The sequence below is a fragment of the Myotis myotis genome, unplaced genomic scaffold (genome assembly GCF_014108235.1).
Source record: "Myotis myotis isolate mMyoMyo1 unplaced genomic scaffold, mMyoMyo1.p scaffold_m19_p_11, whole genome shotgun sequence".
Lineage (NCBI taxonomy): Eukaryota > Metazoa > Chordata > Mammalia > Chiroptera > Vespertilionidae > Myotis > Myotis myotis.
Window position 1 is genome coordinate 51,973,267 of NW_023416315.1, and position 26,387 is coordinate 51,999,653.

At 44.3% G+C, this 26,387-nt stretch overlaps 1 protein-coding gene, 1 pseudogene and 1 gene segment (V, D, J or C); 1 reads left to right on the forward strand and 2 right to left on the reverse strand.

Annotated features, from left to right (window-relative positions):
- Positions 1–12,955, reverse strand: part of LOC118666320 — a 117,047-nt gene extending 104,092 nt beyond the window's left edge. Inside the window, 2 exon segments of the C gene segment in view lie at positions 12,517–12,799; positions 12,895–12,955. Of these exon segments, the coding sequence occupies positions 12,517–12,799; positions 12,895–12,955 (344 nt within the window).
- Positions 1–21,452, forward strand: part of LOC118666321 — a 107,801-nt pseudogene extending 86,349 nt beyond the window's left edge.
- Positions 14,628–18,446, reverse strand: LOC118666322 (anionic trypsin-like). The gene is made up of 5 exons (XM_036328502.1): positions 18,407–18,446; positions 17,165–17,324; positions 15,532–15,785; positions 15,036–15,172; positions 14,628–14,895 (listed from the first exon to the last, which is right to left on the reverse strand). The coding sequence occupies exons 1-5, from the start codon at positions 18,444–18,446 to the stop codon at positions 14,743–14,745; spliced, it is 744 nt and encodes a 247-aa protein (XP_036184395.1). The 3' UTR covers positions 14,628–14,742.
- Positions 21,453–26,387: the final 4,935 nt, after the last annotated feature.

The window sequence follows — 26,387 nt, forward strand, 5'->3', positions numbered from 1 at the left end:
AATGTAAGCAGAGTATCCTTTTGACCTATACACTTCCCTGTGCACACCTGGAGGCCCAATGGAATACTTGTCAATGAGTATCAGATCAGAGAATTCTGTCAGTGATATGGCTGTGTTGTGATCGTTGCGAAAATACTGTTGACTAAGGAACTTCCCTTTTGCCATCCATAGTGCCTTGAAGAAGCTGGATTAAATCAGGGTTGGCATTATGGTCTTAAAACCTTGTACCTTGTTTAGACAATGTGAGAATTAAGAACATAGGAGTTTAGCCTGGCTGGTGTGGCTCAGTTGTTGAGCATAAACCTATGAACCGGGAGGTCACGGTTCGATCCAGATGAGGACACATGCCCTAATTGCGGGCTCGATCCCTAGTAGGTGGCATGCAGGAGATAGCTGTCAATGATTCTCTCCCATCATTGATGTTCCTCTCCCTTCTGAAATTTAAAAAAAAGAACATAGAAGTGTATAAGCTGTTGTGTAAGTGGGCTGAAGGTCAGTGACTAAAAGAATCACAGGAGGAATTGTGCTGAGCTAATGAGACGGGGAAAAAAGGAAAATAGAGTAGGATGATGGAATGTTTGAAATAGAAATTTTGAAAAGTTTTATTTTATTTTCTTAAATATTTTTTATTGACTTCAGAGAGGAATGGAGAGAGAGAGAAAGATAGAAATATCAATGATGAGAGAGAATCATTGATTGGTTGCCTCCTGCACGCCCCCTACTGGGGATAGGGCCTGCAACCTGAGCATGTGCCCTTGACCGGAATCGTACCTGGGACCCTTCAGTCCACATGCCAATGCTCTATCCACTGAGCTAAACCAACTAGGGCTGGAAAGTTTTGTTTGTTATTTATTCTGTGGCCTGGAATCATCAAAGTGCATCTGAAAAGGATTGGAGACATCAAAAGATCATCAAAAGTGAGGAGGTCAAGAAACTGAGAAGCCAAACTCATGTATAAATTGTCTATGTCATGATGATGTCACCTATGATGTCAGGGTTAGTAGTGAGGAGAGGAAGTGATTGAGGAGACATCTGATGGTAAGGAAGTCAGTGCAGCAACAAAGGTTAATATTCTCATGCCATGTGTGTGAGGAGCTGAGTATTAAAGCAGGGGAGAGGAGAATGGTCTGGACACAGCAGGGAGGAGCCAGGGGGACAAAGAATGCACTAAAATCAGATGTATTATGTTCAATATAACTAATGGCATAAACACTGAGGACATTTTACTGTTTCCACCTTCAAGGTCAGGGCCCCTGAATGGCAAAAGGTGGAAGAATGACAAGTGGTATTGGCTATATAACAGAATTCTAGAAAACTTGTGGGAAATTCTGTTAACAGGGAGAAAAGGATGGAGGGCTGAGGGGCCATTATCGGGCGCTCCTACCATTCAGATGGGGAGACCAAGGCAGGAACACAGGAAAATCCTCAGTGTGGGTAATAAAGATTTATCTTACAGGTGTGGTGAGTTTTGAGCCTCCTTATAGTACATTTCCTACGTTATTTCCTATGTAGTGATTTTTTAAATATATATTGATACCTTGTTATTTCGTCTATTGCCATGCCCCACAACCATATATTTTTCTTGGTGAGAGAGTTGCAGGGAAGACTTTTACACTCAGAACGACTGAAGGCTGGGGTGAGAAAGGGAACCAGAAGGGTTTCTGCACAGGAAGGGCGTGACTCTGCAGCGCTGTGACTAAGCTGCTGGCACAGAGGTACACGGCTGAGTCCCTGGGTTCTGTGGGCTGGATCTTCAAAGTGGAGAATGATCCATTAGGCATCTTAGCTGAGAATCGATCATTGGGCATTCCTGTCTTGTCAAGAGGAGCTTGATTACGGAAAAAAATTAGAAACTTCAGTCCCTCTAGTGAGGTCTGTCTGTACCAGTAAAGGTCATTGTGGCCTGAAATTGGCTCACAATTCAGTCTTACTGCTTGTCCCATCTTTGTCACCTTGTGTCTGGGTGTCTGGGCGACTTCAGTATCTGCATGCTCTGTGGAAGTGGTGGACAGAGTTTGGGAACAGGATGAGAAATATAAATGGAATAAAAACTGGAAATATCCAAAAAGGCAGATGCTTTATTTCTAGGGACTTACCTACTAACATGAGGCCAAGGGTCACACAGCAGAGGAGCCAGGTGGCCATGGCAGGGTGGGATAGCAGGAGGCTTCACCCAGATGATTACTTATGGACACGAACAGAGGGTCAGGGGTTCTAGTTCCTCTGGTCTCCACCAGGTGGAGAGTGGCTAGTCAGTGACAATACTCTCTGTCACTGCTCATAGGACCTCCTCCAGAAGCGAACATTAGTCTTCTTAAGAAGACTGACTGGAATAGGGCATATCTATTCTGGGATGTGATTGGCTCATTCAAACTCTCCAAAACATTCATCAATTGTCACCTCTCACACCCTGTGCTTCTACCATTTTTCTTCTCTGCTATATCACATGCCTACTGTCTGCTAGACATTTCATTGTATGTGGGCCATCAACACTGTAAATTCTGGACACCAATAAAGTACTTTCTAAATCGCAAGTCCTTCATACTCCTCTGAAGGCAAACCCTATCTTCCAGACACACAAGTCTAAATAATTTTTTATTGAATTGGGGCTTTTATCCAGATTCATCCTGGGAGGATTTTGATTGGCCACCATGTTCATTATGAAGGGACACAAACAGATGCCCTGGGCAGAGGGAATTGGATTTAACCAGGGTTGACATTAAGGTCTTAAACCCTGAAACTGGTTTAGACAATGTGAGAAAGAAGAACACAGGAGTTTAAAAGCAGTTGGGTATGTGGACTAAGGATCAGTGGCTAGAATAATCAGAGGAGGAAGGGTGCTGCATTCCTCAGATAAAATGAAAGGAAGAATAAGTAGGAGCATGAGATGATTGAAATAGAAATTTTGGAAGGAGCTTATTTGTTATTTATTTCATGGTCTGGAATCATGGAAATGCATCAGGAAAACACTGGATGCAGAAAATTATTGAAAGTGAGGAGGTCAAGAAGCTGTGGAACCCAACATGTATAAATTGCCCATGTGACGAAGAAGTCACCGATAATGTCAGGATTGGTAGTGAGAAGTGAATGAGGTGAGACCTGATGGTAAAGAAGTAAGTGTAAGAACAAAGGGTAATATTCTAATGCTGTGTGTGTGTGTGTGTGTGTGTGTGTGTGTGTGTGTGTGTGTGGAGAGCTGGGTATTAAGGCAGGAGGAAGATAATGGTCTGTAAACTATAGGGAGGACCCTGGAGGGTAAAAAGTGCACTGATATCAGACATCAAAGAAGATTATCTCTTGATGTAAACACAGTAGAATTTTATTCTTCACTATTTCCACCTTTAAGATCGGGGCCCCTGAATAGCAAAATATAAGTCAATGACTGTGTCCGTTGACTATATGACAGATCTCTAGAATCCTTTTGGAGGAAAGTCTGTTAATAGCTTAGAGTGAGAAGAGAATGGAGTGCTGAGGAGCCATTACACAGAACTTCTACCATTCAGATGGAGGAATGCAGGAAAAGCAGGAAAATCCACAATGGGGATAATTAAGGTATATCTTACCTGTGTGATGAGTTGTGAGCCCACAGACAATTTGTGAGTAACCTTGAAGCCTATTTCCTACATTACTTCCTATGCAGGGTTTTCTAGGTGGATACGTTATTACTTCTGTTCTTGAAATCCCCAAACACATGCATTCTCTTGATCATGGAGGAGCACTGAAGATTTTTACTCTGAACATCTGGAGGCTATAGTGAGATGGGGAAACAGGAAGGTTTCTGCACAGGGAGGGCATGACTCTGAAGCATTGTGGCCAAGCTGCTGGCACAGAGGTACACCCCTGAGTCCCCGGGTTCTGTGGACTGGATTTTTAGAGTGAAGAATGATTGGTTGGGCATCTGAGCTGAGAATCGGTCATTGGGCATCCCTTTCTTGTCAAGAGAGGCCTGATTGCCAAAGTAAATCAGCATCTGAGGTCCCTGCAGCAAGGTTTGTCTGTACCAGTAAAGGTAGGTATGGCCTAAATTGGCTCACAACTCAGAGTTACTCCTTGTCCCTTCTTTGTCACCATGCTCCTGTGTGTCTGGGTGACTACAGCATCTGAGAGCCCTGTGGAAGTGGACAGAGTTTGTGAACAGGATAAGGAACATAAATGGATTCAGAACTGGGAATATCCAAAACTGCAAATTCTTTTTTTTTTTTTTTTCATATGTCGAAATGATGGAACTTTTTTTTTTTATAAATAAATGGGAGATGGCAACGTAATCACAAAATGACGTACATCGAGTCCAACATAACCCGAGGACTGACTGTATATAAAAGGCTAATATGCTAAGTGTCCGACCATCCAACTGGTCGCTATGACACGCACTGACCTCCAGGGGGCAGACGCTCAATGCAGGAGCTGCAGAGCTGCAGTGACTTGGCAGTGGCAGTTCTTGGGTGACATGGCCCAGAACCAGAGAGGAGGGAGCCCGGTTCCTCACAGGGCCACGCAATTCCACCTTCATCAGTGGGTTATGTTGTTGCTGGGGCACTGTCAGCCCTGAGTGTGGTTTACTGCACACTTGCGTTTGGGTTCCACACCCTGTACAACAGCAACTTTGCAGAATGCCCTCTTGCACTCTGGGACCCTTCAGGGGATATTGGAGAGCTGGTTTTGGCCAGATCCCCGCAGGCCAGGCTGATGGACCCCACCTGCCAGAAGGATCCCGCTCACTCGGCAGATGTCCTTTGAGCCATGGCACCACCCCAGGCGTGGAGCCAGGTGTGACCAGCCAGGGAGGGCCCAAGGGAGGTTGGCTCCAGGGCATGTCTGGCCCATCTCGCCCAGTCCTGCCCCACCGGCCACCTAATTAACTTCCTTTCAATGTGCATGAATCCATGCACCAGGTCATTAGTAGTTAATAATACTGTAACATATATTTGAAAGTTGCTAAGAGAGTAGATCTTATAAGTTATTATTACATACAAAAAATAGTGTAACTATGTGCGGTGATGGATGTTAACTAGACTTGTTGTGGTGATCATTTCAAAACTGCAAATTCTTTATTTCTGAGGACACTCCTACTTTCATGACACAAAGGGCCATACAATAGAGGTGCCAGGAGGTCATGGCAGGGAGTTGCACTAGGAGGCTTCACCCAGATGATGCCTTAGGAACATGAACAGAGGGGCAGGGGTGCTGGTTCCTGTGGTCTCCACAAGGTGGACAGTGGCTTTTCAGTGACAATTCTCTTTGTCACTGCTCATAGGACCTCCTCCAGAAGCGAACATTAATTCTCTTCAGAAGACTGACTGGAATAGGGCATATCTGTTCTGGGATGTGATTGGCTCATTCAAACTCTCCAAAACATTCATCAATTATCACCTCTCACACCCTGTGCTTCTACCATTCTTTCTTCTCTGCTATATCACATGCCTACTGTCTGCTAGACATTTCCCTGTGTGTGGGCCATCAACACTGCAAATTCTGGACACAAATAAAGTACTTTCTAAATCTCAAGTCCTTCATACTCCTCTGAAGGCAATCCCTAGCTCACAGACATACAAAGTCTAAGTAATTTCTCACTGATTTGGGGCTCTTAACCAGGACCCTCTGAGAAGCATTTTGATTTACTGCCACACTCATTTTGAAGGGACATAAACCGATGGCCTTGGAAGAGGGAGCTGGGTTTAACCAGGGTTGACATTATAGTATTAAACCTTGAACCTGGTTTTGACATTGTGAAAATTAAGACATGAGAGTTTAAAAGCATTTGGGTGTGTGGATATAAGCATCCTAGGAGGAGGAGGTTGTAGTGAGATAGAAAGAAAGGGTAGGAGCATGGAATTATAAAAATGGAAGTTTTGTAAGGAGCTTGTTTGTTGTTCACACCATGGTCTAGAAACTTGGAAGTGCACTTGGAGAAGGTTGGAGGTAAAAAATTATCAAAAGTGAGGAGATCAAGAAACTGAGAAGCCAATCCATGAATAAATTGTCTACATGATGATGACATCACCAATGATGACAGGGTCAGTAGTGGGAAGAAAAAGTAAATGAGAGACCTGACAGTAAAGAACTAAATGCAAGAACAAAGGGTACTATGCTAATACCATGTGTGTGAAGAGCTGGGTATTGAAGCAGGAACGTGGGGTATAATCTGGAAGCAGCAGGGAGGATCCAGGAGAACAAAAAATGCACTAATACTAGACATAATATATCTAATTATATCTTGTGGTATAAACACAGTAAAATTTTACTCTGTTTTCATCTTTCAGGACAGGTTCCATGAATGGCTAAGAATAAGACAATCGCAAGTGGAGGTTGGCTATATAAAGAACTGAGGAACACTTGTGTTGGGGTGGAGGGGGAATGGATTCTGTTACAGCCTGGAGGGAGAAGAGAATGGAGGGCTGTGAAGCCATTACCAGGAGCTCCTGCCATTCAGATGGAGGCCAGTGCAGGAATGCAGGAAAATCCACAGTGTGGCTAATTAAGGTTTATCTGACCTGATCAGTTTTGAGCCCACAGAGTATTTTTGAGGAATTTCTGAAGCCCATTTCCTATGTTGTTTTCTATACAGGGTTTTCTAGGTTGATACCTTATCACTTCTTTTCTTGTTAGCCCCAAACACACGCATTTCTCTTGGTGAGAGAGTCACAAGGAAGACTTTTACTCAGGACCCCGTGGGGCTAGAATGAGACGGGAAAGCAGGAGGATTTCTGCACAGGGAGGGGTGACTCTGCTGCTCTGTGGCTAAGCTGCTGGCACAGAGGTAAACGACTGAGTTCCAGGTTTTGTGGGCTGGATCTTTAGAGGGAAGAATGATTTATTAGGCCTCTGAGCTAAGAATTGGTCCTTGGACATCCTTGTGTCATGTATAGAAGCTTGATTGCTGAAGTAAATCAGGAACTCCAGTCCCTGCATGGATGTCTGTCTGTACCAAAAAATGTGCCTGGTGGCCAGAAATTGGCTCACAACTCAGAGTTATTTCTTGTCTCATCTTTGTCACCTTGTTCCTGGGTGTCTGGGAGACTCCAGCCTCTGTGAGCTCTGTGAAAGAGGATAGAATTTGAGGACAAAATAAAAATATTGGAGTAGGGAAGTGTAGCATGAGGATGCTAAATATTTTGCAGACTCATCTACTCCCAGGAGCCAAAGGTCCACCCGACAGAGGGTCCAGGTTCCCATGCCGAAGTGTAGCAGATGTGGAATAGCCCAGCCCAGGACCCTTGTGAGCATGAGCAGAGAAGCGCATTTTGGCACATTTTATCTCTGCAAGATGCTCTATCAATAACATCACTGAGTGATCCACCCCTCCCCCACCTCCAAGTCGGGAACTCCCTTCAGAGAAAAAAGCTGCATCTCTGGGAAATGAATCTGACAGGCCTTAATTATAATTGACCTGGAGTACAGAGTTATGCATCTAGAGGTTCCCTGAAGATATTATCAACTGATAATACCTTTTCTATAATACATTTTATATAAAGCCTGCCAACTATTTCCATTTGAACCTCCAACTCCAAGTATTTAAAGAGGAATTCATTGTCTCATTGCAAGCCAGCTGCTCTCAAACTCACATACCTCCCACTGGTGACTTGATGCTGCTGGTCACAGACACACACTCAGAATCATCCATCAGTTGGTTAGGAGGTGGACTGTAAGTCCTCCAAGAAAAACAGGATTGTCACTTGCATTGTTAGGGCTTCAGGGGCTGAACTGATGCCCTGAGAACTGAATTTGAGCCCTCTTATTTGCAGTGAAAGAACTCTCTGAATTTATTTGTCTTTGAGTTCTATTAAATTCTCAAAGCCCATAGCATATAATCTACATTTCTCAAGCCCCTCCCCTTCAGAAAATAAGCAGAGGGTTTTCTTGTTCTTGAAGATTTGCAAATAAAGTGCTCTACAGTTGATTCAAATCTCATTCTTATTCCTAGAAAAGTTCAGAGTTTTCCATCATTAACATTCGGCCTTTTCCCTGTAAAAGGGGAGGATGCCATAAACCCACTTCCTCTCATGGTGGGAGTTATGGAGAGCTGAAAGAAAGCTGTTTTTTGAGTTTGTCTAAAATTATGTCAATTAACTTGCATGTTAACCAAGAAGAAGGACCAGTTTAAGTCCCTATTTTGTGGTTAGCACAGAGACATACTGCTGAGGCTCCTGAACTGAGGAGCACAGGCCAATTAAAAAAAAAAAAAAAGCAGATAGTTTGCAGGCTAGATAGTATGACCTGAGAGACCTGTTTCCCTTGTTGGGTCTATCTCTTTGACTTCTGTTGGACCCAAAACATAAAACTGTGGTCATTATTCTGTTTTCAAAAACGATCATTATTCCTTTCCTGTACTAGGTACCTAGGTGGGGGAGGCAGAATGATGGTTCCCCATGGATGTCCATGTCTAATCCCAGGCATTGTGGATGTGTTATCTTAACAAGTGGGAATTTAGGTTCCGAATGGAACTAAGGTGGCTAATCAGCTCACTTTAGTATAGAAAGGTTATTCTGAATTTCCCAGGTTGTCCCCATGTAATCACAAGGGTCTTAAAATATGGAAGAAGGAGGAAAAAGAGTTGGAGTAGCATGAGAAAAGACTCAACTGGTCATTGTAGGCTTTGAAGATGGAAGGAGCTATGAGCCAAGGACTGTGGTTGACCTCTAGAAGCTAAAAAAGGCAAGGAAACAGATTGTCCAGAAGGAATACAGCACTGCCAACACCTTTATGTTAATCCAGTTAGATCCAGGTTGGACTTCTGATCTTTGGAATTGTAAGATAATGCATTTGTGTTGTTTTAAGCCACAAATTTTTTGGTGATTTGTTAGAGCAGCAATAGGAATCTAATACATTACAGTATCCATAGGACTCAGTCCCCATGGGTGAAAGAAGCAGAAATTAGATATAATACATGATACAGAGTGAAAACAGGTGTATAATCATACAGAAAGAACTTGGAATCTGGCCAAAGGAAGCCCAAGAAAAAACTATGTCTGCCTCATAAGCTTCCAAGAAACATACGGCAGCATAGGGTGACTGTTAAATTCAGAAGTACACAGTGCCATCTTCATGCTAACAGCAACAGGAGAAATTCTGTTGTTCTAGTGCATCCCAGTCCTTGTGTGATAAGTGCTTTTGCTGGTGGTATCACTTTTATGGTCAGCTCCCTGGGGCCAGGGTCCCTCTGATGTGGTCAAGGTTAGCACCATCATTTCTCCCTACTTACCCTCTGCGGAACAATAGGTGGACTATCCTGGACTGGTTGGGGCCAGACTCACTAAGGCTCCTCTGACACTCAAACTGCATGTCTGCTTTTCCCAGAACATGCAAGCTTCACCACCCAGCTCCCTGTGCTGCACAAATTAAGCAAACTTGGAGGAATGCCCAATGAAAGCACACCTGCCATGCAGATCTCAATTCAGAGCAAAACCCATCTCCACGACCATAAAGCTAGAAGGGCTGGTCTCTGATGTCTTCATTCTCATCACCATTCAAGACATCTGCAACTCCCTAAGTCTAAGGCGCACCCCAGGGTTTCCCTCAATCCTCTTCCTCCAGAGAACCTCCCTAGACTCTAGATGACAACAAAGCCACAGTGCCTCCTAGTGGCCAGTGGACAGAAACAGCACAAACATGCTCTCTTGACAGGACCTGAGGGGGCGGGGTGCTTTGTTTGATGGAGTAAAGGGAATATAAGGTATTATGATATGTTGGTGTTAGAGGATTAATAAATAAAATTGTATGACTATGGCCGAACATGGAAACACGTGAAATTTGCACATTGGAGTCAGACATGTGTAGATAATACTGTCAGTTTTAATATTGGTAAGTAACAGGGCTCAGCTGTGAATCTGAGTGGACTGGCTAGCACTATACTGAATCTGAATTTAACTCATTTTTCTCCCCTCCAAACTACAGGTGGACCCTATAAGAAAAGAAAGTTGCCCAATAATCTCAGTACAGGTTGAGAAAACACCAAAGAATAGGTGTCTTCACTAGGTAGCCAGAGAGAAAACAAGAAGATAGAGACTAAAGTAAGATGAAGAGATTAAATAAAGGAATGTCTTTGCCTTTCCATAGAAAAGATTCAACAAGAAATAAGAAAATTGGAACGGGAGGATTACTTTAGAGAAGTCCCCCAAAATGGGAAATGTGGAATAAAGTGTTTCCCACAAGACTGAGTTTTAGAGGGAAATACAATTAGCTATATATCAATTACTTTTCCCAATTGCAACCACTTACCTTTGGACATACTCATTTAAAAAGCACAAATGTGTCGCAACAGCATTAAATGAATTCCAAGTCTGTTCTTTATTTTCTGACAAAGTCTAAATATTCAATCCCTATTTTATTTTTCATCTAGTCATATGGTCCAATGGAATGTCAGAGGTTATGAGTAAAAGTAAAACAAGTCATAAAAAAATCCAATAATAAAATGACAAAAACAAATAACTCCCTCAATTTGCTTATGAACACATACCCTTTACGTTTTTTTCTTTTATTTTGGTTGAAATTAAATTTGAAATATAAATCTCTATGTCATTTAAGTTATATATAAAAGAAATGACAGACTAAGAATCTGACATTATTTTTTTTTAATTCCAAACAAAATTCTTTTGACCTTAGTCCTGGTAATTACAGTTGAGAACATTCAAACTACCCTTCTTTATTATCTAAATAGTTGGATAAAATAACATCAAAACCTTTAATTCATTAATGTCCTAAAAATATATTGAGGGCTGGTATCTTGGAGAAGGTGTATAGGGAAAGGGCACAGCCATCCCTTTGCCCTTAGAGGCATTGGCCAACCTCAACTCAGTGCTCCTGGAGCTGACTCACAGGACAGTCAAAGGTCAAAGACTAGAATGTACCAAAAGAGGAACACTGACAAACTCAATGTACACGTGATCTAGAGGTAAATGTGTTCTCTGGCTGACCCAGGACACCTCAGGCTTCAAGGGCTAATTGAGGCAGCCCCAGCTTACTTATAATCCCTGAAATGGGCAAAAGCAAGATAAAATTCTCTTTGGAGAAAGATCCATTTATCGTAGACAAAAAAATTACATATAAAAATCCAGTGTCTGGCACGAAGTCAAAGATAATCAGATTAATAAGAAAAAATACAAACACCATGAAAGCACAAACATCATGACCCAGTAGCAGCAGAAAAATAAATCAATGAAAATAACTCCATAGAGACCTCCAATGTGAAAATTATCAGACTCTAAAAAAACTGTTTCCTGTGTTTAAAGAGATCAAAGGTAATCTAGGAAGACGTTATTAGGGGATTAATAATTATGCCGCATGACATACTGGATTGGAAAAGCAACCACAGACAACTTCTGGCAAGGAGACAGTGGATAGTTGTGCTCCACAATGACAGAAGTTTGTCAGACAAGTAAATGAGATGGAGACATGGGCAGAGGAGTTGAGTAGATACACAAAGAGTCAATGGACATATTTCATGACTTGCAGTCTTAGTTGGATAGGGAGGAAGTGAAGCCAGCAGGGGCTGAGTAGCAGTGATAATACCTTCAGGAAAATCTCAGTATGCTGCTTTCCAAATAGTTCCAACCAGATTTGCAGGATGACTTCTAGTCTTAGAGAATCCAGGCAGAAGATAGAGTACAGGGCATGGACCTCAACACAATGAATGTACTGTCAGATGCGATAATGGGATCAAGACCAACTGATCACTTCAGAAGTTTTTACTAAGAAATATTTTAATGCATTAAGGAACTGTTTACATATACTAAGGCAGACAGCTGGAAATCTCCTCAACAACCCTGAACTGCTTGGCTCTGGTCTGGATATACTTTGAGCTGGGCTGGTTCCATGGAAGAGTTAGACTTCTCTGGAGAATTAGTTTTAAGCTAAGATTTGGGACTGGTTGCCAGGATATCCACTTGTGTGTATTCCTTTGAAGTAGGAAGAGGACTGAATAAAATAATTGAAACCATCAGCACCATCAACATCATTATTATCAACAATTCCCACAAAACAGGAAAAAAAATGTTTTTCAAACACATACTATGCATTGAGACCTTGATGCAGAACACTTGCTAAGAAAGGCAGAGAGGATGCTAGAGAGTGAAGGGTATCAATTAAAATCATTCAGATGGTAAAGACAACCACAGAGCGAGAGCCTGTTACTCTCCTAGAATCACCACCTGGGTTATTATTAAAGTTTATTGTACATTGTCCGTGATTGCCTATTTTTATAAGACAACAACCCATCCCTAGCCCTGTGGGCTGAGTCCATGATCCATGTCACTTTCAGTTTTGCAGCCTTAAATCATCACCAAAAAGTGCTTCAAATTCCCAAGTCATCATTATTTTCAAAGCTTTTGAGCTCTGATGTTTCAGGAAATAATTCATGGCCTCCTTTCATATAAATCATAGCTTGTCTCTGCAGACCCACTTCTTCCCCATGTGTGATGAACAAGGTAAAGCCTCTGTTCGGAGCTTCTGTGAGTGGGACTGAGAGAGGAGAATCCTGATGCTTTGTACACATAAAGGAAGTGTCTCTGTGATGCTTTGGCTAAGCTGCTGGCACAGAAATACTCAGCCGAGTCGCCCAGCTCTGCACGCTGCATCTTGAGAGTGGAGTCTGCTCTTTTGGGCCTCTCTGCAGAAAATCGATTCTTAGGCAGCTGTGAATCATCCATTGCATCTTCATTCTCAAAGCGAACCAGAAGCTTTAGGCCCTGTCCTGGGGTCTGCTGGTACCAGCAAAGGGTTTGGTGGCCAGAAATGGGATTGCAACACAAAGCCATGGCCTGATTCTTTTCTATGACCTTATGTCTGGGGGTCTGGGTAACTCCACCTGCTGTGAGTTCTGTGGGGGGAGGAGGGGAAGACAAAGGAAATATAAATGATTGGCATAACCACTGGAAAGATAAAATGCAGGGATCTTAGTGTTCTTAGACTCATCTGCCCCCAGGAGACAGACGGTCACCCAGCAAAGGAGCCTGGTGCCCATGGCAGAGTCAGGACAGGAATGAGAGGTTCACCAGGTCAGGGTTCTTGTGAGCATGAGCAGAGGAGAAGGGGTGTCCTTACAAGGCAGTCCCCACAGTGACATCACTGTCTCTTCAAATGCACAGTCTAAAAAACCAATTGTTATGAACTAACACATGCCTACATGTTTGTTCAACACATTCATAGACTGTGTGTAAGTTCATCCAAGTGTCCTTCACTCATTGCTCCAGTGCTGGAGTGATTCATTGGATTTTCCACTTCATCTCTACATCTCCCATCATCGTCCTCTAACTCTCTGCTGGATGTTTCATTGTGTGAGCAGTGAGGTGGAAAGGATTAGAGGATGGAGAAGGCCCTGGAAGTTGGTATGGAAGAAGAAAACAAGGAAATGTGTGTTTCAAGAGGTGGAAATAGTACAGCCCTGTCCTCAGAGGTATTATGCTGAGTCTCAGAAACCTAGGGCTTACATGCCAAGGTTACCAAGTAAAAACCTGTAGGTGCAGAATTATCAAAACCATCTGTCTTCCTCAGAACTGCTCTGTCATTGAGACAGAAAGGCTGCTGGTCTGAGTCCAGTTTATGTTAGCACCAGATCATAATTCCATGTTGGAAACATTCTTCACACGGAGGTGTCACTACTTGTTCCACCTTTGTGGCCAGAGGTTAAAGGTTCTAAGTGACAATGGCATTAGGGTGAGTAAAGACTGAGTAGCTGGAGGTGGGTCCTATCGAGATACACACAAAATGCTTGAAATCAAGGCATGCCATTTCCAGAGAAGAAATCCTCCAAGTGTTCTCAGGACCCCCCACCTGCTTCCTGGGCAGCACATGCGAAGAAATCCATGAACGGATCTGTGTCAGGGCAGGGATGGGGCAACTTGCTGATCATTGTGGGAAAGGCTAGAGATCTGGGAAATCTGACTCTTGTTAAGGATAGTTTCAGTGTTACCACAGCAACTGAAACAAAACCCAGAAGAGATCTAAAATGATGGACCACAGTAGCATGGGAGAGACCGTGAGGCGGGGTAGCGAGAGCATGGCTTTGGGGCCAGGCAAATAAGAAGTTGAACCCCTGATCTACCATTTGCTGAATGAGGGATGTGGGTGAACTAACTTCTGCTTTCTTGTCTGTACCACAGAAATGATATCCACTGCAGAGGGGAGGGTGAAACAACCATGAAATGTCTGTAAGATCTCCGTACAGTATATGTATATTAGTATCATCAGGTGAGATGCACAGAAGGCCAATTTCTCTGGAGCTTGAAAGATGGAGACCCAGGGAAGTCTCTTTTCCCCCCAGACACATGGGCAGATTGTCAGGAAGTAGGGCCCATTGGGGAGCACACGCTGGCTAAGTGCACGTGACAGAGGGATTCAGAAGAGGCCAAGATGGATGCACAGGTGCTACCCCAGGTGTGTTCAGTCTGGGTACAGGAAGAGGGAAGAAAGGGCCTGGCACATTGTGCACATGGGCACACTCCAGCTCTGCACTCCAGTGCCAAAGTCAAGGAGCCTCTGACAGCCTTTCGGAAACGTATTTCCTTCTAGAAAACAGCCTCCCCTCACTCCCACTTATGATTTTGGATTCCATCTTTTTATTTGCTGTTAAACTAGTATGCCAGGGAGCATCTTTGGTAAGTGGGGCACTTGGTATAAGGGCCGGCCAGACCCGGCTGACCTCGGTGGGAGGGTGTTGCCCAGAGCCAGGCAGGGAAGCAGATACAGACATAGGCTTTCAGATCAGTGTCACTTGATTAGCATAGTGATGGCAGGGGACAGGTGGGATCTTTAGTTGTTGGCAGCCATGGTCTCCTGAATCCAGTCCAAGAAGTTGCAGACCCTGGTGTAGACACCAGGCTTATTCTTCAGGGCACAGCCAATGCCCCAGGAGACAACTCCCTGAAGCTCTCCATTGCAGACCAGGGGGCCACCAGAATCATTCTGGGGAGGAGGAAGGCACAATGCATTTTATAAGGAGGGAGAAAGAGGGGAGCACAGCTTATGGCCTTGGGGATTCAAATCCAGCCTCTAGGCAAGCCATGTGGATGGGCAGGGGTCTTAGCATGGGAAAGGGCAATCACCTGGCAGGAATCCTTGCCACCCTCGAGGAAGCCGGCGCACACCATGTTGTCGGTGATCTGTCCAGGGTAGGCGGCTTCACACTGTTCCTGGGCCAGCAATGGGGCATCCAGACACTGCAGCAGCTCAGGGTGGTTGACTTAGAGGAAGAGGAAGAGATAAAGGAAAGGAGAAATGAGAGTCAGGCCAGGATGGAGGATGGTAATCTGGGGCTGACCCCAAGAACCTAAGCCCCAGCAAGAATAAAGGCGATTCAGTTCCCAGAATGGCCACTGCTGAACCCCTCTCTGGAGGTGAGAATGGCAAGTGCTATGCTTGTCCTATTCTGGGTCAACTCCTCGAGACTCTGCATCTCTCTGGCCTCCAGGACGGAGCCTGAGGGTGGTGGACACTTGACATTATTTGCAGACTGGATGCCCAGGGGGCTGAGCTCAGGCAATGCTCCATTGTGGGAAACATTTGGAGGTCAGAGAGTGAAGAAGTGAGAACCCCACTCACTGCCAGAGCTCAGGGTGTTGCCCCAGCCGGAGACGAGACACTGGGTGCCAGCAGGTGCACAGGAGGTGGGCAGGGAGACGGTGGACACGCGGGAACTGATGACCGCAGGCGAGGACAGCTTGATCAGCATGATGTCATTGTCCGCAGTCCTGCTGTCGAAGTGGGGGTGGGGAATGACCTTGGCGGAGTTGATGAACTGCTCATTCCCCTCCTCGACCTTGATGTTGTGCTCTCCCAGCCTCACCTGGATGCGACTGTTGGGAGAAGAGAACTGAGGACCTTTTCGCACATCCCCACTCTTTCCTGGGATCCTGAGCTCCCTGCTCATGGTGTGTTGGAGGTTAAAGCAAACAGCAGTTAACATGGAAAAGAGACATGGGAAGGCCAATGGACTTTGATAGTAGGCAGGGCTGAATATCAGCACAAGTTTTGCTCCTGCTGTGATTGCAATGGCTCCAGGTGATTTCCCGACCCGATCATCTTTACTTCATTAACCAAACTTTACCTTTGATCTGCCTGTATTCATTGTTAAAGAGCAAATGTGTATTCAAAGTGAATAAAAAGCTGACTAGGCCAAAACTCAGTGTGCCTCTTCATGAAAGAGGTTTCCACCTGCCCCGCCCCCCATGCCTTCTGATTTCATATGTTTTGTATAGTGTATCTATTGTGTCGTCGGCCCTCCTTCAAGTTATTCTGAACCCACTGCGAAGGTCGTGGCTATGGTGGGGCTGTGCCCATGCACAGGGCAGCAGAGGGGTGGGGGAAAGTATAGTTGAGACACCAAGGGCCTTTCTGCTTCAGGTGTAGGTGTTAGTGGAGCTGGGATGGGGTGAAGGGGTCCAACTGCAGTGGCTCTTCAATCTGCTTTTCCAGCTAGATGAGCTTTTCGAATCCCCCAGGCATTGCTCACACTCTGTGACTTTGCTATGTACAGCGGTGACTTTTGCTCCCTTCCTGGTCTGGGAAGCACTATCGTTCTGGTTGATATAATCCAGTGGGTCTCAAAGCGTGGCCCCAGGACCTTGTTAGACATGCAAAGCCTCGGTTCCCACCCCAGACCTACTGAACCAGAACCTCTGGGGGTGGGATCTAGCCACCCATGGTCCAGCAGATCCGCCAGGCAATTCTGACCCACACCCAGTTTTGGGAACCCTTGCTCTAGGCAGTGATTCTCAGCTCTGCTATAGAACAGAATCACCAGAGGCAGAGAGCGTTCAAAACACCAACATTTAGACACCTCTTCCTGAACAGTCTGAATTAATTACCTTGGGACAGGGCCCAGGCTTTTTATTCTTCTTTCTTTTTTTTTGTTTTTGTTTAACATTTCTTAGGTGTTTTTGTGTGCATCCACTGGCAAAGGTTACTTGTATGAAGTCCTTGCCTGTTTCCCAGTTGGGCCTTCTACCCTAAATAGCCTCTTTCTGCTCTCATGACCATAGCTCTGGCTGTTGTATTTTTTTATTTGGGGTGTCAGAGTCTTCTTACATGTGTCTCTCATCACCCACATGCCTAGGCATCAGCTGTCATTGACAACTTCTCCTCTCTATGGTCCTTCTCCCCACCCTCCCCTAGACTGAACCAAGCTCTCCAAAAGCCCCCTCTGTGGATTTTGCCATCAGGGCCCAGCACTTACGGCCTGTAGCAGTGAGCCGCAGACACCACCCACTGGTCATTGATGAGGGATCCACCACATTCATGGAAGCCAGTATTCAGGGACACCTGGTAGGGGACGGAATTCTTCTGGCAGGTGTAGCCCCCGACAATCTTGTCATCGTCATCAGTGGAGAAAGCAACTTGAGTGGAGACAGGAGGGAGAAGCCAATTCAGCAGGATGTTAGAGGGTATAGCCCGAGCACCAGGCTAGGTCATCCTAACTGAGATTCCTTCATAAGCACAGAGATGATGGGCAGCAAGGACGGGCAGTGAGGACACACTGCCATCCCCAGTCAGTGCAATGGATGTGGTTCTCCTGAGTCTCTCCTTGTGTCTGCAGGGCACATAGCTGGGTTCCCTGCAGGGATCCAGTCCAGACCTCTACAGGGGCACCAGGAGAATGAGGACACAATAAACATCCTCATAGTGCCCTCAATGTGATACAGCTCAGAATGTGGTGTTCTCACCCACTGAATGCTTCTCTCTTGCTCAACATCACTCATCTGCTCCCCACGACTATCAGAGCCCTTGAGGATCAGCATGGGCTGGCCAAACAAGGAAAACCTCCTGGCTCAGTCACTCTGACTGCACCAGCTTCTCCCATAGTTCAAATCGGCACAGAGAGGCCAGAGAGAGGAGCACCCACACCCATTGGATGGAACAAAGTTAGGCACTGTTATTGGCTGATAGAATCATGATTCTCAACCTTGGCTCTACACCTGAGGACCATAAAATCACCTGGGAAACTTAAAAATTCAATGCTCAGGCCACACCTTAGGCCAAAGAATTCAGAATTTCTAGAGCTAGGACTCGGGCATGAATGTTCTTTCAGTCTCTGTAGGTGGTGTATCTGGGGTTAAGAATAGCCACAGTGGTAATACCTTAATCAATAATAATAATTAAAAAAATAGCCACAGTGCAACTAGCCCAGAGATGTCAGACCTAAGCCTAAAGACCAATGGTCAATTTAATAAACCAGTTTCACCTCACCTCCCTTTCCAGCCTCTCTACTAAGAGCCTGGGATGAATGGATGATGGAGCTGAAATTGGGTCATCCAGAAGGTGAGAGAGGTAAGGCTTAAAGAGAGCCCAGGAATGGGATAGAGGGGTGTTAGACAGGGGAGAGAGAACATCAGAGCACAGGTAAATAGGAGAGGCAGCAAGGTGGTGGAATTTGTATTTCTGCCCGGAGGCAGGGCCTGAAGCAACACATGGACCTCACCAGTGGCTCCCACAAAGGCAAGGATCAGGAGTGGATTCATGGTGGCAGAAGTAGAGCTCGGTTGGTGGTGGAGAGCCTTTATACCTCCCGAAGTGAGGGTGGGTGGCCACTGCTACTCCCTGTACAAACACACCTGCAGCTTTCCCTTTCCCAGGGTCTTGGATCAACTCTGCTATTTTTGGCCACTCTGTGGGTTTGTCACCTACAGGTGATTAGAACATTTACCTTCTGAGGGCAGAGAGGAAGAAGACCTGGTGATTCATAGAGGTATTCCAGGATGAGGAGAACAGGGGAAGCCAAGCCCCACATACAACATCTGGGCCTTCTTAGGCTAAGTGGATGAGGTTTAGGAGGAGAAGAGCAACCTGTGCCCTTAGATATTCTCTGACCTCATGGAGATTTATTTAACTGACTTTAAGGAAGGGCTGATATTGGTCATAAATGTGGCTGCTCAGTATCCTGGAGTCCCCTGAGAGGAAAGAAGTCTTCTCTAAGTTTCTATATGTGAGCGTGAAGACCCTTTCTCAACTCTAAATCAGTGGGCAGGAGGGTCAAATACTAGGCTTTGAGGAACCAGCTTAGTAATATGAAGGGGTGTTGAGAAGGAAGAGGCTGCGTTTCTTGGAATTCTGGGCTTTCAGCTGGCTCTCCTGCCTTTCAAAGCCTATGGAGGAGGGTATTTGGAAGGTGGAAAGGGCAAGAGTTAAATTGGTGTCACCAGCTACATTTGGGGCACAGAAGACCACATTCCTCCTCTTCTTCACCGTCAGGACCTTGGCCTTTCTCACCACTCACCTTATTATAGGGTCTCTTTAAGCAGTCTCCTGGTTGCCATGGGAATCTATACTAACAGTGATGAAAATTGCCTCAATTGCTAAGAGCTGACAGCTTGAGCTAGAATTATGTGCAATCAGATTTTAGAAGCGGTTTGGACAATGATAAAATTGGGTTCTGATCAGAAGATTAGCAGTAGGTAGAAGAATTAGCACATGTTAAAGGAGCTAAGTATTGGGTGATCAATAACAAAGATGCAGTGTGTGTGTGTGTGTGGGGGGGGGGGGTGTCTGGAATTTTCTATTTTAGATCAATGGCACTACTATGCTGGGATCCATATAGAGTGAATCTTCCCAGAAAATGATTTCAATTTGAAACCTTCCATGGCCACCAAGACACAGTTCTGTAATTTATTGAGGCAAAACCTGGCCAGAGGGGTATAGAGATGGAAGTAGTCTGTGTATGAGTCTATGTGAGCCTGGTTGAGGGGCCCTCTGATGAAGAGACTTCTCAGTTCCTCTGAACTCAGGTTAGTGGCGGGGCAGGAGTGGGCAGAGTTCATTGAATTCTATGAAAGGTAGAAATGAGTAAATATTCTGGAGATGAAGAGCCAAATGAGAAAAACGCAGAAGTGGTGAGGTAGAAAGTAGGTTAAGAGGGATGGAAGAACTGAAAACCAGAGTGAATTGGGGGAAATGCCAATGTGAGACCCATGGGGTTGAGAGGGGCCCATGGGGTGTCTTCTGGTCCAGTGTCTGACATGACTGGAAGCCAGCTTCTCCTTACCAGGAAACCCACTGCTCAGAGCCCTCCCCTCTCCTCACTGTACACCCTCTAACTGCCAATGGGCTTATATCCAGGTGGGAATACTGCTATATTTGTATAGTGCCTGACAGTTTTTAAAGGGCTTTCACACATACCATGCTGATTTTCATTTGGGTTGCGTTTCAAGTTAAAGTTTTCACAAATGTTTTAATTGTGAGTTATGCAGAACAAAATTATCTTCATTTATAGATGAGACTGAGAATCAGAAAGGTTCTGTCTTGCCTGATTATACAGACCTGAAAATGGTCTCAGGCCTACAGGAAGACATGGGAAGTGTAGAGAAGCAGCATGAGAATCATGGCTGGTGGATCTAAGCGAATGTTTATTTGGGATCAAGTCAGAGGTCCAGCTCCATCCTGATCCCTCCTGATGCTTGTCTTCCTGGCAGAAATAGAAGAGATAATTAACCTTCCACTCCTGGAGGCTAAAGCAAACAGCAGTTAGCATAAAAGTGCAAGAAGAAACATTGGAAAACCAATGGACTTTGATATTCAGCTGGGTTGAAAATCAGCATAAAACTGCCCTGCAGTGGGCTCAATGGCTCAAAGCAATTTCCCAACCTGATAATCCTTACATTGTTCATCAAACTTCACCTTTGATCTGCCTGTATGCATTGCTAAAGGGCAAATGTGTATTCAAGTGAATAAAAATTGGACCAGGCCAGAGATTGGTGTGCCTCTTCAAGCTGGAGCTGAGGAACGGGACCCCGGCAGCTGTTCAAGAACTTGTCCTGGACAATTGCAAATCAGATGATGGGAAAACTGAGGGCTTAACAGCTGAATTTGTGAACTTAGAGTTCCTCAGTTTAATAAATGTAGGCTTGATTTCAGTTTCAAATTTCCCCAAACTACTAAAATTGAAAAAGCTTGAGCTCAGTGACAATAGAATCTCTGGGTGTTTGGACATATTGGCCGGAAAACTTCCGAATCTCACACATCTAAATTCAAGTGGAAATAAACTGAAAGATATCAGTACCTTGGAACCTTTGAAAAAGTTGAATGTCTGAAAAGCCTGGATCTGTTTAACTGTGAGGTTACTAACCGGAATGAATACTGAGAGAGTGTCTTCAAGCTCTTGTCCCAGCTGACCTACCTGGATGGCTATGACCAAGAGGATCGAGAAACTCCTGACTCAGAGGCTGAGGTGGACAGTTTGGATGAAGACGAGGATGATGAAGAAGGAGAAGATGAGGAAGATGAGGATGGTGAGGAAGAAGAATTTGATGATGAAGAGGATGAAGATAAAGACAAAGTTGTAGAAGGAAAAGAGGATGAAGATGAAGTCAGTGGGGAGGAAGAAGAATTTGGACATGATGGAGAAGTTGATGAAGATGATGAGGATGAGGAGGAAGAAGAGGAAGAAAGTGGGAAAGGTGAAAAGAGGAAGAGAGAAACAGATGATGAAGGAGAAGATGATTAAGAATCCAAATAATCTGCAAAAAAAAAAAGAAAGAAAGAAAAGAACTGTTCAGAATTGGTTGGACTGCTCATCATATGGATTTGATAGCTTAAAAAAAAAAAAAAAAAAAAAGGTAGCTGTGATACAAACCCCAGGACACCCAAAGAATAGTTCCTGTGACATTCCGCCTTCCTCCATTTAGTCCCTTTTGGAAATTCACCACCAAGCTTGGGGACTGCACCCCAACAACATTGTAAGCATTGTTAGGTTTTCATGTAAGACTCTTGCTGTGGCATGGATAGCTATGATTGGTGAGTCAACCAGCTGTGGCTACCAGTTACACCAAGACTGTAATACATTTTTACTTTCTGTACAACAAAGAAGCTTTGTAAATAAATCTTAACATTTTTGGAAAAAAAGAAAGAGGCTCCACCTGGCCCCCAATGCCTTCTAAATTAATACTTCTTGTGTAGTATTTTCATTTGTGCATCAGCCCCTCCTTCAGATCCTGAACCCTGCCATGAAGGTCGTGGCATGCCACCTGGCACCTGGTCTCAGAGCCTTGCTTGGCCATGACCTGGACCCCTCTGGGACTTTTCTAAGGCATGGATGACACACCTCTCTGTGCTGACAGGTAGCTGACCAAGGTTATCCAGGTTATGGAGCCTCAATAATAGGGGCTTGTCCTGTAATATCACCTAATATGCTATTTATTTGTATCCCTTGTTGTGGGGTCTTCATAGAAAGTCCTGGTTTAGAGACTAAGGAGAAATTCTTGCTGTGGATACCAACATGACCTGGAAAAGTATTGGGGAGGTAATTAATCCTTGGTAGAATATAGGAAATTATTTTTGGGCAAGGGGAAACATTTTTGTATTGGTGCTTACAGCTCTGATATTGTCTAAAAGGGAACACCCAAGAGCTTGGGGATTTTCTGTGTCTAAAGCCTTAAAACTAGCCTCCCTTTGATATTTTGTGCTTGTTAGAATAAACCATCACAACCACACAGACTATGAGGTCAGTTTTATTCAAAGTAGCAGGAACCACCCTATAGACAGAGAAGGTAGCTAAGGTGGAGACTGTTGCATCATACTCTAGGCTCAGATGTGTAGCATGGATTCAGGTCTGTGGGATGGATTCAAGTCTTCCTTTGCTTCAATTCAATTTGGATAAGTCTATACAGCTCTTGGTACTCTTCAATCTGGACCTTGGATTCCTTTGTCTATTTCTTTAAGACATTCTCTTAGTTCATATTTAGTGCTTAGCATATCAAACCGTTGTCTTTTAATTATGATAATATGAAATAGTTTTTATGTGCTTACTATACAAACACTGTGTGAACCTTTCAAGGACCTTTTTAAAAAATTTTATTATTGTAGATACTTATGGCGTTGCCCATTTTATAGATGCCAAAATGAGCTTTATAGAGGTGAAGTAACTTCCTCAAGGTCATACAGCCTGTCATTTGTAGAGATGAATGGTAGCATGGTAGTCTGACTCTAGAATCAGCCTGCTTAAACATAGAAATGTTGGCTCCCCTTCCTTTTATTCGATGCTCAGTACAGCCTCATGAGGTAGGCAGGAGGTATAGTTTTCTTCTTTTTACCAAAGAGAAATCTAAAGCTCAGAGGTTTACTTCGTTAAGGTCACCTGGTTAAGGAATAAACAGATGACACCTCTTTAAGCTAAATTCATTTCCATTGTGTTGCCACATATTAGATTCTTTCAGACCTTCCAGTAGTCTGAGAAGTAGATTTTGGTCAGATTACAAATCACTAATTTCTTCCTTTTAAATCCCCCCCTGCCCCCAACTCAGTTATTTCTTCTCAGCTCATAATCAACAATCAACTCCTCCTTGGGCCTCAGTCTCCTTTATCACTCTCCAAACAGATTGTCACATTCTGGGCTATCTTTCTTCCAATCTCCCAGCTCCTTTCTTCCTCCATTGTTTTTCTAAACTATATGTTTTCCCTTTATCCAATAAGGACTATTTTCTTGAATATCTTATCGTGGAAGAAACTGAATCTGGATAGTGGGGGAGCCACCTGTGTGATCCAGAAAAATCCAAGAATGAGAGAGATGTGTAGGCATAGACAGGTCATGGCTGGTTGGCTAAATGGAGTAGCCTCTGCTCCTCCTCTAACCCCATCCTATCCCCCACCTTGAAGCCAGGGAGCACAAACATGCTTTATGCCCAGGGGGAACATTTGCATATTTTATATAGTATTCTTAGGCCTCTATGGAGGGGTGAATAGGGAAATGGATTGAGGTTATTTTTTAATGTAAATATAGATTGGTCTCTATACTATAATGGTCTTTCTGTTCACATTTCAGTCACTCTTTGTCCCATCCTTGGACCTACTAGAATTGCTTAAGTGACTCCCAAGGTTATTGGAGAATAAGCAGAGGAAATCGGGAGAGAACCCAGGAGGACTACACATGTGGGCCATTGTTATTGTAGCAGCCATGACTTCTCCGATGATACTCAGAGTTTAATGAGTAACAGGTGTATTTATTTTCCAGTTCATATTATATCCAGATTGAGTCCCACAAGCCCAGCTTGGTGATAAGCCAATTGGGCTCCCTCCACTCATTTGGCTCATAAAACTCTAGAACAGTGGCTCTCAACCTTCTGGCCCTTTAAAGATACTTCCTCATGTTGTGACCCAACCATAAAATTATTTTCGTTGCTACTTCATAACTGTAATGTTGCTACTGTTGTGAATCATAATGTAAATATCTAATATGCAGGATGGTCTTAGGCGACCCCTGTGAAAGGGTCGTTCGACCGCCAAAGGGGTCGCGACCCACAGGTTGAGAACTGCTGCTCTAGACTGTTTTGTTCATTTGGAAGGCAGCCAACTGGTCCATCTACTTCCTATAGGCCAACCCATTCAGGAGTATATGCAAAAGGCTCTCAGGTCCAAAAGGGAGTGCTCTGTCCACATAGGCACCAACTAACACAGTTTCCATTTGAAGACCCTTCACTTGAGGGCCACTGTGTTTGAGCAGGTTCTGGGCTTATGTATCTAGAACCCATAACATCTGTCTCTTTCCCAGCCTTGGAGACAGCAAAGGGCCTGGAACACGTTGTTGGGCCACCTTTGTATCCAGATATAAAGGTCAAAGCATCCGTTCCCTCCCTGTTAGAACAATCTAGTTCATTTTCTTATGGGCTGACATTATCTACATTCAAATGCTTTTCTAGAGTTTTTCTCCAAGGAAGTCCATATAGCTTGGCCAACTTTCCTCTATTTATGAATTATATTTCTTTCTTTTTTTATAATTAAATCTTTATTGTTCAGATTATTACATTTGTTCCTCTTTTTTTCCCCCCCATAACTCCCCTCCTCCCAGTTCCCGCCCCACCCTCCGCCCTCACTCCCCACCCACTGTCCTCATCCATAGGTGCACGATTTTTGTCCAGTCTCTTCCCGCATCTCCCACACCCCTTTCCCCCCCAGGAATAGTCAGTCCATTCCCTTTCTATGTCCCTGATTCTATTATAATCAACAGTTCCTTCTGTTCATCAGATTATTTATTCACTTGATTCTTAGATTCACTTGTTGATAGATGCATATTTGTTGTTCATAATTTGTATCTTTACCTTTTTCTTCCTCTTCCTCTTCTTAAAGGATACCTTTCAGCATTTCTTATAATCCTGGTTTGGTGGTGATGAACTCCTTTAGCTTTTCCTTATCTGTGAAGCTCTTTATCTGACCTTCAATTCTGAATGATAGCTTTGCTGGATAAAGTAATCTTGGTTGTAGGTTCTTGGTATTCATCACTTTGAATATTTCTTGCCACTCCCTTCTGGCCTGCAAAGTTTCTGTTGAGAAATCAGCTGACAGTCGTATGGGTATTCCCTTGTAGGTAACTGAGTTTCTTTCTCTTGCTGTTTTTAAGATTCTCTCTTTATCTTTTGCTCTTGGCATTTTAATTATGATGTGTCTTGGTGTGGTCCTCCTTGGATTCCTTTTGTTTGGGGTTCTCTGCGCTTCCTGGACCTGTAAGTCCATTTCTTTCACCAGGTAGGGGAAGTTTTCTGTCATTATTTCTTCAAATAGGTTTTCAATATCTTGCTCTCTCTCATCTTCTGGCACCCCTATAATTCTGATGTTGGTACGCTTGAAGCTGTCCCAGAGGCTCCTTACACTATCCTCGCATTTTTGGATTCTTTTTTCATTTTGCTTTTCCAGTTGGGTGTTTTTTGCTTCCTCGCATTTCAAATCATTGACTTGATTCTTGCGCTCCTCTGGTCTGCTGTCGGGAGTCTGTATAATATTCATTATTTCAGTCCGTGTATGCTTAATTTCTAGTTGGTTCCCCAATATAAGATCGAGGGTCTCATTAGTTTTCTTGTAGATCTCATTAAGTTTATCGGCGGCTTCTAAACAGTTCTTGAGAGACCTTAAAAGTGTGGTTCTGAACTCTATATCTTCCATTGACAATTTTGTCCTGTTTCTTTGTCTCCGCATTTTGTTATGCTTCCTTGGTGCACCCCCTAGTGGTCTTTGTTCGCAGTCTTATAGTTAAATCTTGATTGTTGTAGCTAATTCCAGGGAGGGTTTGACCTCCAGGCCAAGTGGCTATGAGAATCAGCTGTGTCAGCAGTGAGAGAACTTCTGTCCTCTAGGGAGGTGCTAATCTAGCCTTTGCCTGAGGCTATCCGGCAAATGCCTGTGTGCAGGGCTTGGGCGGGGCGGGTCGAACAGGATCAACAGGGTGGGCCGGAGAGAGCAGTTATGGCGGCTCTCAGTCCTGTCCCCAGGGGCTCTGCCTCTCTGAGTCCCAGCACCCGCTGCAAAGCTCAGAGAGAAAGCTGCACTCGCTCTGACCGAAGCCAGACAGTCCCGCTTCTCCCGTTTGAGTCTGGGTCCCTAAAAACTCGCCCGGATCTGGAGCTCAGATTCTGCGACTCCCTCCCGATTGAAAACGCCAACCGCGCCCTCCGCCACCAGCCTGCTCCACGCACTCCCCACCT